The 12957-nt window shown below is 34.3% G+C and overlaps 1 protein-coding gene across 1 annotated transcript; it reads left to right on the top strand.

Annotated features, from left to right (window-relative positions):
- Positions 1–2462: 2462 nt before the first annotated feature.
- Positions 2463–5962, top strand: LOC106370352 (reticulon-like protein B10). The gene is made up of 6 exons (XM_013810374.3): positions 2463–4436; positions 4501–4681; positions 4762–4903; positions 4983–5052; positions 5162–5334; positions 5716–5962. Exons 1-5 carry the CDS (start codon positions 4391–4393, stop codon positions 5332–5334), a joined length of 612 nt encoding a protein of 203 aa, XP_013665828.1. The 5' UTR covers positions 2463–4390; the 3' UTR covers positions 5716–5962.
- Positions 5963–12957: the final 6995 nt, after the last annotated feature.

Raw genomic sequence — 12957 nt, 5'->3', positions numbered from 1 at the left:
TTTCAAATGTTCCTCAATTAATATATAAGGGATTAAATCTCTTTGCCTTCTCACTACGCATTTAGAAGAATACTCTAAATTGATGTGATTAAACACATGCTTTTAACCAAAGTCAGGTCTTCTTTGGATGTATTTTGCATCTTTATTGCATAATTGCCACTAGTTCTGGATGGCTATCCTAAATTTGAACACCTGGAGCACTAGACAATAAATTTGAACACCTTGAGCACTAGTTCTGGATGGCTTTCCTAAATTTGAACACCTGGAGCACTAGTTCTGAAGACTTTGTTCTTGCTCGGGATGACTATCTTAAATTTGACCAAAGTCTTACAAAACAATTCAAAAAGAATAAAATTTAATCTTAATACAATCCTTGTTCAAGATAACTATCCTAAACTAGAACAAAGTCTTCATAAACATTTTAAAAAAGCGAGTAAGGAAATCTCTATTCAGGATGGGTATCCTAAACTTGAACAAAGTCTTCGAAAATCGGCAAATTAAAAATTTTGCTTTGAACTCCATTCTCCACAAACAAAAATAATCTCAACAATATGTCGAAAACTTGTTAAAAAGATCAAAACCAAATCTCAAAAAGATCAACCAACTGTGAATCAGAGACATTTGAACAAAGCCCTCCAAAACAATTCAAAAGCATACAAGGTAATCTTAAGGCAATCCTTGTTCTGGATGGCTATCCTAAATTTAAACAAAGTCGTACAAAACAATTCAAAAAGAATACAAAGCAATCTTAAGACAATCCTTGTTCCGGATGGCTATTCTAAATTAGAACAAAGTCTTCCAAAACCTTTCAAAAAAGCGAGTAAGGCAATCTCTGTTCAGGATGGCTATCCTAAATTTGAACAAAATCTTCCAAAAGCGGCAAAGCAAAAAAATTTCTTTGAATTCCATTCTCCACAAATACAAATAATCTCAAGCATCTGTTGAAAACCCGTTCACAAGATCAAAACCAGATTTCAAAAAGATCAACCAGCTGTGAATCAGAGACATTTGAACTAAATCTTTCAAAACAATTCAAAAAAGCGTTTAAGGAAATCTTAAGGCAATTCTTTTTCTGGACGGCTATCCTGAATTTGAACAAAGCCCTCCAAAACAATTCAAAAAGCATACAAGAAAATCTTAAGACAATCTTTGTTCGGGGTGACTATCATAAATTTGAAAAAAGTCTTACAAAACAATTAAAAAGAACACAAGGCAATCATAAGACAATCTTTGTTCAGGATGTCTATCCTAAATTAGAAAAATATCTTCCAAAACATTTCAAAATAGCGAGTAACGCAATCTGTGTTCAGGATGGCTATCCTAAATTTAAATAGTCTTCCAAAACCGGCAAAACAAAAAGTCATATATATCATATTTATGTTAGGAAGATCCTACAAATTTCAAATTTTTTTGGAAGGTTTAATACATAATTAGGAACACTATCATGAATAGTATAAGAAAGTATAAATTCATTAAAAACAACACTAAAAGTAAAAGGTGTTGGGGTCGAAAACGGTTACGACGAAGTTAATGTCCAAACCTCCGCAAAAATGAGCGTGAGCATCTTTTTACGAAAGATATACATCATAAAAAAATGTCTTTACAAAGAACCTTGCGGTAAAATCTTGTTCTAATCTCGATCGCACCAACTACCGATTGTCTCAAGGCAACGGACATGTATCCAAATCAGCCACAGACAAGTTAGAGTATGGCAATCGGACCACGGACAAGCCAAGCTCGGTCGCTACGTAGCGACCGAGCACGCGTACGGCTCGATCTCTACGTAGCGACCGAGCTCGAAGCCAAGCTTGGTCGCTACGTAGCGACCGAGCACGTGTACGGTTCGATCGCTACATAGCAATCGAGCTCTCTTAAAACGTCGATACGACACAAATCCATGCATTCTCGTCTACTCTTTAATGATATCTCCCGAAAACCGTGGCTAAACCATTTCATGTTTTTTGTCACTCGGAGTCATCAATCAAACTTTACGATAAAAACCGCGGAAAGTTTGTTTTTTATCAAAGAAACCATAATAAATGTTTCGAGTCAAAGACGGCCCAAGGAGGCCTAAAACGCAGCTCGAAGCCCACTTACGATTTTTTTAACCAAAAGCCCATAAGCCGTATGACGGTTTATGCTTGGTTCATAAAAAAATGATAAATGTCAAGTTTCCGCGGATAAATCTGAAGTTTAACCAAAAGCCCATAAGCCGTATGATCGGGAAAATTGAATATCTCTATTTTTAAGCTATGACGGCTTAGGACAGAAGGGGAAAAGCGTAAACCGACCTAGGAGCAAGTATATAAGGAGTCCTAGGCGAGAGGCAAGAAGAGATAACTTTTTTACAGCAAACTTAGCACTTAGAGCAATTAGGCAACTTTCTGTTTTTGTTATTTCGAGCTGCGACTCAACTAGGTTTTGCAGTCTTAGGTTGTTAGAACTAGCGATCTCACCGACAGCTCTTATAGCCGAGGCTTCTACCTTGTTGTAACGCGCATACGCAACTTCGAAATAAGACACCTTTTGCTCTTTTTACGATTTCTTATTTTATTACTGTTCTCGTTTCGTGTTCTCTGATTGCTTGGCGTGTGGTATTAACAGATATCCGGGACCTCCGGGAAACTAGGGTTTTCTTACTTTCCTAATTTAAATGGAAATCAACAGTGCGAATTTCGGTTCCAACAAAAGGTCTGAAATGATTTACATACTCTATCCAAACACAAGATAACCAACTCTCTTTCAATTTCAAGATAAACTTTGTAAAAATTACTTGCTTTGACTATCGTATGTTTCATATATGGTGTCCACATTTATTATATACTTTATATATGAAAACTTGTTGTAGCAAGTGTTTCTGAAGATCAAATTTGTCCCTTGATGTTTCTCTCTTCTTTGTTTGGAAAACGTCCAAGAACACCAAGATTCCCCATACATAAAGGATCAAGCTTGTGCCCATGTAAAAATCTACATTTGAAATTGTTGGTAAGATAATTGATCCAACTTAACATTGTTGCACCAAATAACAAACTCTGACATTTATTTTCTTGATCCTTTAAACAAAAACTGACATTAGCGGTTAGCAAAAGGCACATAAAAGCATTTTCTATCTCTGCAATTTCAGCTTCTCATTGTACCATTCTCCAATATATGTGTATCCAAAATCATCCTCCTCTGAAACATTGCAACTAAAATGTTTTGTATATTAGTGTAAGCCTTTTGCATATTTCTTCTTCTTACGTGTAACAACTAAAAATTCCATGTGACAACTACTGTAGCTCTTTTGGGAAGCAAATTCAGTAAAGTAGCTCTTTGTTACTTAATTTCTATGATTTAGGAGCCAACATATGTTTCTTCTTCCCATGCACTTTGTGTCTTCTTAGAAACATTATGTACATATGTTTCTTCTTCCCATGCACTTTGTGTCTTCTTAGAAACATTATGTCAAACACTTTGTGCACAATATTCTTATTCAAAACATGAGGCCCTTATTCCATAGCTAATCAATCCTCATGATGAATCACAACATCAATTTCAGGATCAATATTTATTTCTCCATAGCTAAACATTATTTCAATCATCGTTATGTTACTTCGTAAACAACATAACCAATCTAATTGAAAGCCTTCCACAATGGTTTGAAAAGATTTTTTTTTTTCAAATAATCAACCGTAGAAGACTATGGATATGATACACCTTGATGATGATCATAATAAGATACAACAAAACTGAGAGAGATCGTCGACGTCAAAGCTGAGGGAGATCGTCGACAACGACGGAGCCGAGGGAGATCGTCGACGGCAGAGCTAAGAGAGACCGTCATAACTGACTTTGACGGAGCTGAGAGATTGTCGCAAAGCTAAGGAACAACGATGGCAGAACTGACAGACGATGACGGCGGATCTAGGGTACGGCGAAGGAGAGTAACGGTGAGATGAAGGAGGTGAAGACGATGACGATTGAATAATTTTGGATTCAGTTTTTTTTTGTTTTTAATTAATTGGGAAATTAATGAAAAAAATAAAAAGTTAATTGACCATCTTAAATGAAACATTTTTGTGACATTGGACCTTGAAGTCTAGATTGGAAAAAAAAAAGTTGGCATATGGCTATTTAAGGCCCTTTCTCTTTGATTTTTTCTTTCAATGTAAATAAAAATAACAAAGGTAAAAGATAGAAAGTTGAGAATGGTTTTAATGGAAAAGAAACCTTGCTTTTAAACCAATTTGCAAAAGTTTCACCAAGTTAAAGTATTATTTAAATATATTTTAAAAAGCATGGCATTAAAAGGATGTGCGAAGAACAAATAGGTACACACAGTTTTGGAATAAAAAAGGAGGGTCGCTCAGTTTCTGGTATTGGTTAGATCGCTGCAATTTCTCCTCCTTCCATGGATAAAAAATCTCATCTTCTTCAATCTATCGGCAATGCCTCAGGTTCTCTCTCCGCTTCAATCCTAATCACTGTATTCGATCTCACCGCTCAATTGATTTTCCGCAGTCGCCGATTTGGTTATGTGGAAGAACAAACGCGGAGGGATTCTTCTGCTGGGATCAGCGACGTTGTTTTGGATCCTCTTCGAGAAATGTGGATACAGTTTCTTTCCCTTTGTTGCTAACATTCAGCTACTTGTCGTCATTATACTCTTCCTCTGGGCCAAATCCGCCATTCTCTTCAATAGGTTAAATCTAATCTAATCTTAATCTTAATCTAATCTTAATTCTCTGAATCTTGAAAGTGTTATGTCATCTTCTGGATTAGGCCTATGCCTGAGCTTCCTAATCTTGAAATCACTGAAGCATCTCTTCTTATGATTGCTGATCCTCTACGGCTCTTGATCAATACTCTTCTCTCTATTGCTCGTGATATCTACGTTAACAGAAACGCCAAACAACTCTTTCGGGTCAGATTACTATTCCCAAGTGGTCTCGTCCTTTTCGTTTTACTTTTTTTCTTCTTATAATTTGTGATTGCTGTGGCAGGTTAGTGTTGTGTTGTGGACTATATCACTTGTTGGCAGTTTCTTAAACTTCTTCACAATACTCTATCTTGGTGAGTAGTCTTGTTTGCCTTTCACTTTGTTCAACACTTATGTAGAGAGGGAAGAGTTGTCTTTTTTCAGTTAAACTTCTGACTTTCTCTGCGTGATTTAATTGGACAGGTATTGTTCTCGGTATGTTGATTCCCATTCTGTACGAGAGGTACCAGCATCACATTGATGAGAAGCTATCTGTCACACATCGGATGATTCAAACACAATACAGGAAGATTGACGAAAGATTACTACAGAAGCTCATTGCTAAGCCCACAAGCAAGATTAAGAAGATGCAATAGGTAAGCAGCATTCACAATGCGATTTTGAATAGGTTTTCTCCTTTAAGTGTAGTGCATGACTATTTCACTAGCCTATGTATGGTTAAGAACGTTGTGGCTTTTTACCATTTTACCTGAGTCCTGAATGTTTAATGGCGTGTGTGCATTGGTCAAGAGCTTTTTAGAAATTTCTCTCGTTAATGAAGTTTATGCTTTTGTGAATTCAATTTAAAGAGGAGTTGACTGGTTACCATTTTCATTAGCCTTGTGTTTTATAGTATACAACTACTAATACATCAAGAATATATATGCTTAGATGTTAAGTATATTAGGTAGACATCAATGGTTCGGAAATATTGGATGATCTGTGCTAACCAATTGCCTATTTATTTCTTTGTGCAGAACCCACCAAATTAAGTGTTACTCTTTTATGACCGCGAACGACGTAACAAGCTTTGAGGATAGATGAATAGAGGCGTTGAGACTTGAGAGTTTTATACCACAGAAGTGTAATGTAGTTTTGTCACTTGGGTCAACGCTTCATTTGATTCTCTTTATAGGAATACTGTGGATTAACAAGTCCATGACTATGTGTAACTTCGGGAATTATTGGTGACTCTAATTGGAATATGGGGGCTGTTTCTGGTTAGAAGGTGTGTTTAAAGTTTGATCCGTATTTTGCTTTAGGTTTGACGTTAGTGCCTGAATGCGATACGGTGACAGATTCACAAGATACTAAAGAATTACCAAAATCATTACAAACAAAACCAAAAAAATAAGAGCAAATCATTGGTCAAAAAAAATATAATGGAAAACAACAAAAAAAAAAAATTAATGCTCAAATCTTCATTGAAGTATGGTTCGCGTAAAACTCACAAAACTAATACTTAACATCAAAATCCACAAATTAACTTTTATTTTATAAACTAAATCAATTTTCTTGTAGAATGGATTATTGTTTCCGAACATTACCAATAAAATATATCAAATTTAATAACTATTGGAGTGAAATGTATTCCTCAACAAAACCTTTCGTTTTAGTGAATTCGGCCCTATAATCATAATAGAGGCGGCTAAAGCCAAGTCGGCTAAGGAGAAAATTCTTCCTGTAAATATAAATAGAGAGGAACTCGCAAAGAGGAGCTTCATATACACATGAAGTTGGCACAAAATACAATGTTATATATATTTCTATTGTTCTTGACAAATTAACCATTTTTAGCCAATTTCAATACACATTTCCTTGTAATCCATTGCAAATCTTATAATAAACAGTTTTCAAGTAACTCACCATCGATTTTGTGATTTCATCTTGGCCACGCCGAATTCATATTCAACAATTGGCGTTGTCTGTGGAGAATTAAAAAGCAAAGCTAAAGAAAATCTACGATAACCAACATAGATAACACTAAACATCAGACGCAGCTCGATGCTCGAAGGCCACACCACTACGACCGTGCAAACAAATCTTGAAGCAAACTTAGCCTTGTGAGGGATATGATGCAAACACTAGTGCAGCGGCTCGATAGACAAAATGCATAAAAACGACTAATGAGCAACTTGATGCCCTAGCTGCGATCTACGGTCAGCCACTGCTTCAAGATTCCAGTAGTACTCCAAGAATAGTTTTGTTTCCCCGACATGACACCAAGTTGTGGAAAATCAAGTAGGATTGCTAAGTCAAGCAACGAATTATGAAATTGATCCTATCCGAAACTAGCTAAAAGATAACTAGTCAAAAGTTTATCGTGCAACTAGTTTTGCTCCAGAGATCAAATGTGTTCTTGCTGCAACGCAAAAAATGCCATTCAAGACAAACATCACTGGAACAAAAGTTTGACACTCGATTAAACTCAAGATCCCAACTTTCTCAGGAGAAACAGATCCAAGCAATCACATAAGAACGTTCAACATAGCCGTGGGACGAACAAACTTCACTACTGAAGAGAAAAATGCGGGATATTGTCAATTGCTTATAGGGAGCCTTAGCGAAACAGCGTTAACATAGTTTTCAACACTTAACGTGAATTCTATTGATAGTTTTTGCGAACTGTTGGCAAAATTTGTGAAACATTATTTATTGTTTATCAGACAAAGAGCATCGGCCACTGACGTGTGGATGACTGAGTTTCCCGGACTCCATCTTTGTTTCATCTTCTTTCTCACTATGTTCCACAATTTCACCTTCCTCTATGGTGAGTATCGAGAAACAAGTGTTAGTTCGTATATAGACACATGGATTTCCTTGGAGACACTTCAGACCATTCTACTTCCTCTTCAAACAGTTGTTCAATTTCAGTTAAACCCTCTGTTCCTGCAACAATGGCCATGTTGGTTTCTGAACCGGTGGTTGTGCTTGATTCTGAACAAGTTATTATACTTTTTTATGTACTGATGGCTATGTAAATTTGGGCTTGTTCTAATATAGTACCCATTTTCATCCAACACTAATTATTATGTATTGATCTAGGGATGTTATAATGGGTTCTGCTTGTGGGATTTTAATGCGTTTGAAAAATAAATAAATGCATATTTAGACCCATTTATCTTGTTGGGTTTTAAATGAGTAACCCTCTTAAGACCCATTTACAAAATGGGGGTTTTGGCTAAAATAAATGGGGATCTACTTAACCCAGTTATAGTTTTCTGTAATTTGAAAATGTGGTAATTTTGTGTAAGAGTGTTAATTTCATAGTTTTGACGAAAAAAACAATTTCTTGGTTTTGGCGGAAAAACGTAATTCTACGATTTTGGCGGAAAAATGAAAAATTCTCGGATTTGGTGGGAGAACATAACTTCTCGGTTTTGGCGGGAAAACATAATACTACGGTTTTGGCAGGAAAGCATAATTTTTCCAGTTTTTATGAAACCCATATTTTTGTTTTGGTGGAAAACGTAATTTTATATTTTTTCCGAGAAAATTAAAAAGTAAACTTATTTTCACAAGGGTTTTAGATTAGTTTTGCATTTTATTCAAGTTTGGGTATAAGTTTACATTTCAAATCAAGCTTTGAGTCATATTTGGCAAATTCTCGTTAGAAAAACTACATAAGTAAACATTATTGTTGTTCATAACAAAACATAAGCAAAAGATAAGTAAACATAAGCAAAATATAAATAAACATTAGCAAAATATACGCAAAATAAGAGATAAAAATATAAATTATGGTTTTACAATTTAAAAATAAATTTTAAATACAAAATGCTAGGTTTTAACTAAATAATAAATTATCCTAAACTAAAATTCATTAAAATTAGAATGCATTAACTTCTTCGGTTTGATTGTTGTTCATATGAACATTCTTGTTGTAGGCACAGTGTTTTTCTTTTTAGTGAAATATTTGAAGCAATGATCTGAAATCAAATAAAATGCCACAACTCTTTGAAGCAATTAGGGTCATTGATTAAGGGAAACGAAATCGCCAGCCACACGTCAACTTTTCTAGTGTTTCAGAGCATTATAATATATAAAAGTTGAATTGATGGATGATGTAATCCTTTATTCAAAAAACATACAATATTCATTGGCTTATTTACAAAATACTAAACAAGATTTCTACGACAATTTGGACAGGTGTTTGCATTCCACCAACGTAAACAATGTAAATGGAATCCATGCCTACATATATAGCGTATTTGCTAATATGACGTTAGATGCAAATTCTTCTAAGCAAATATTACACTCTGCTTTCCCATGCACAAGTATGAAATTTTCCCTAAGTACATGAACTAACTGTACTTCTTGATGTCCATTAACATCATCAACATATCAAACCCCTAACTCTATATCTCTAGTACTTACATTTGGTACTGGAAATTGAGTATTATAACTATAGTTATATATTAATCTGATTATGCAGTACAATAGCACACCTACGCATATACTTATCGACACAAATCCTAGCACCAGAAAGCTCTGGTTTTCATCTAAAGAACCACTATCATAGTGCAAAGACATTTATTCATCTGAAATTCTCAAATGCTGTGATTGGGCACGAAAAAACAAACATATGCATATTTTCTCTCTCTCTCTCTCTCTCTCTCTATCTTGTTGATGAGGTTTCACATAACTCTGTAATCTTTCTAAAGAAGCAAGCGAGAAACTTCACTTTGAGATGGAATATAACAAAATAAAGCCGCTCTGAGGCTGCCAATGAAATGAGGGATGGAATGGAGCCACTACGAAGAAGGTCCGGCCGGGGGGTTAAAACGAGACTTTGAGTTCATATTGTTCCTGGGTAAAATATACATCAAATCGAGACAGTGTGAGAATCCTAAACTATTGTTCTTTCATTTACAAAACATAAGAAAAAGTTAAGGAAAATATTATCAAACATTAGTAAAATATAAGCAAAATATAAGATCAAAAATAAATTATGGATTTACAATTTAAAAAGTAAACTATATATATATATACAAAAATAACTGGTTTTCAAATGAACAAGAACCATTATAATAAGGTGAAGACAACTACGAAAAAAACATAAGAAAAGTACAAGACGTAAGTTTAAAATAATCGATCAGTTAAAGAACTTTGAAACAAAACTTAATTCAACTACACTGGATGGTACAAAGTTGATCAGCAGATAAAGTGAGAAAGAAAAATAGTGAAGAAATGAGCGAGAGCGAACCCTGAAGAAAGAAAACTATTACCTGATATTTGGTTTTATATTTTGTCTGTGGGTTATGAATGAGGGAGAGCGAAAGCAATAGTGTGAGAAGGAGGTTCCAATCTTTTCTTAATAACTTTTTATTGTCTTGATATATTACCACCCATTGATTACTTTTTTTAACATAACAAACCTGAAGAACAAAAAAGAATATGACAGATATCATCGGCTAGACTATGGGGTTCAGTACATCATTATCAACAGAACAGTTTATCTAATTAAATATTTCAAAATATTTGATAAATAATTTTTTTTTGAGAAATCGATTATTAAATATTATTAGATTATTAGATTTTGAAAATAATCAATATCAATGCACTTAATTCGTATAAGATATTTTCTAGAAAAAAAACGCTAGTTATATTTCAGTTGGTATATGTAATGGTCCAGTTTAATTTTATACTTCATTATAAAATAATTATGATATAGTTATGGTTATTTGGCGAATTTTTTTAAAAAATATGGAGTGAAGAGTGAAGACTGGACCATGCGTTTTTCCCGATGTTTAATTCGGGCCCAGTTTCTTACCATCCGTAATAAAACTGCATGATGATTGCAAACTGTTACAACATCTGTTATAATTAAAAATCTGGAGGGAGGAAGGAGGAAGGAAGCGTTGCTTACCAATAATTATATTTTGAACAAAATTTCACACAAAGTAACTCGCCAAACTTCATATGAACTATGGAAATATACTTTATCTTCGTATAAATACCTCAAAGTGTAGGGGTGATTGGCAAAAGTTGTGGTATCGCCACTAAAGAAAGTCATTGTTAGACATAAAACAGTGGATATGCACATAAATAATGGTAGTGCCTATCGATTTCTGGTATTTAAATCTGAAATATCAGATATTCATAAAAATACAGTAATAGAATCAATAAATGCATCTTTCTTCGTAAATATTTCCCATGCATGGAAAAACAAAGTTTAAAACGAATTCAAGAAGAAAGAGATGACGATAATGTCTTAGAAATTGAGACAAATGTTGATATCTTTAAATGATATTTTAGAAAATAAAAGATGAATCTAGAAGGAGCAAAAGAGCTTTTTGATGAAGATTTCTTAATGGCATTTTTAGTAGAAAATGATCCAAAAACTTTGGCAGAAGCTTCGACTCTATCATGCAAAATTATACATGGTACTTGACGGATTTACCACCTGGCTGCAAAGCATTAAGAAGTAAATGGATAAGAAAACGAAAACTAAACCCTGATAGAACACCTGGTGGTAAATACATGGCTTTGACTATTTTGACACTTATTCTCCGGTAAAGAAAATAACATCAATAAGGCTGATGATAGCAATCACAACTTTAAGAGGCCTAGAAATCCATCAAATGGATGTAAAAAATCGTCTTTCTAAATGTTGATTTAGAAGAGGAAGTTTACATTAAAAACCTGAGGGTTTTGTCATTCACAGGAAGACAAAGTATGCCGACTTGTAAAGTCACTTTATGTGCTTAAATAAGTTCCTAAAAAATAGCATGAATAATTTGACAACACAATGATGTCAAATCATTTCAAAATTAATGAATGTGATAAATGCATATACTATAAAAATACCAAAAATATGTATGTTTTGATATGTCTATATGTAGATGATATGCTCATTATTGGAAGAAATAAAGACATCATCAATCAAACAAAAAACATGCTCAAAGAAAATTTTCAGTTGAAAGACATGGGATTAGCAGATGTTATTCATGGGTTTAAAGTCACAAGAAATTCAAACAGAATTATCTTAACTCAATCTCATTATGCTCAAACAATATTAGAGAGATTTGAAAATTACTCTAATGGCACGAAAAAACTCCGTTAGATCCCTTACTTCACTTGACAAAGAATCAGGTGACGCAGTTTCACAAAATGAGTATGCACGTGTGATCGGAAGTCTAATGTACTTGACCAATTGTACTAGACCAGATCTTGTGCACGCAGTAAACATAATGTGTCGATATAGACCAGATCTCGCGCATGCAGTAAACGTATTGAGTCGATATACAAGTAATCCAAGTCATAAACACTGTAAAGTTATAATGAGAGTACTCAATTACTTGCGCCATACCAAAGCTTTTGGGCTTCACTATGGTAAAGAAACATCAGTTTTAGAAGGATACATTGATGCTACCTGGATATCGGATTCTAAAAACACAAAATCCACAAGTAGATATGTCTTTACACTAGGAGGAGCTGTAATATCTTGGAAATCTACCAAACAAACAGTGTTAACCAGATCCACCATGGAATCTGAGTTCATAGCCTTAGACAAAGCAACAAAAGAAGCTGAATGGCTAAGAAATGTTTTGGATATATTCCTTCGTGGGAGAAACATGTGTCAGCTATATGCATACATTGTGATAGTCAATTAGCTAGCTATACTCAAAATAATTTCTACAATGGTAAATCTCGTCCCATCAAAAGACGACATAAAACCATTATAAAATTTATCTCAAATGGTGTAATCAAAATAGACTACATCAAATTGGCTGAAAACCTAGCAGGTCAATTCATTAAAGGTTTGCCACGAGATATTGTTGCTCAATCATCAAAAGTAATAGGTTTAGAGCCTATAATGAATGATGATGCTTGATTGCAACCCTACCTATCATGACCGGAGATCCCAAGACATAGGTTCAAAGGAAAAACTAAACTAAACAAAATCTACCAAGAGCACTTTAAGACAGAGTATTCCTTTTCCAGCTCCTAAGATGATAAAAGTTCTAACGAATGTGAGTAGGATAAGCATTGACTTTTAATGATTCCATAGCTTCTAAAGCAGAGTATTACTCAATACTTGTTATGGTCAATCACCTAATGAGTGTGAAATAGAGACGTTTCTTGGAGAATGAAGGTAAGGCTATATTCTTTAAGTTCACTCATGAAAACCAAAAATTGTTCAGGGTTACAATTAACACAATACATAACTAAGTTCTATGAGAAAATGAAGATGCGCTATGCATGTTGTCTCAGTC

Source organism: Brassica napus, chromosome A7, assembly GCF_020379485.1.
Source record: "Brassica napus cultivar Da-Ae chromosome A7, Da-Ae, whole genome shotgun sequence".
Classification (NCBI taxonomy): Eukaryota; Viridiplantae; Streptophyta; class Magnoliopsida; order Brassicales; family Brassicaceae; genus Brassica; species Brassica napus.
This window is presented reverse-complemented; position numbering and strand designations above follow the sequence as displayed.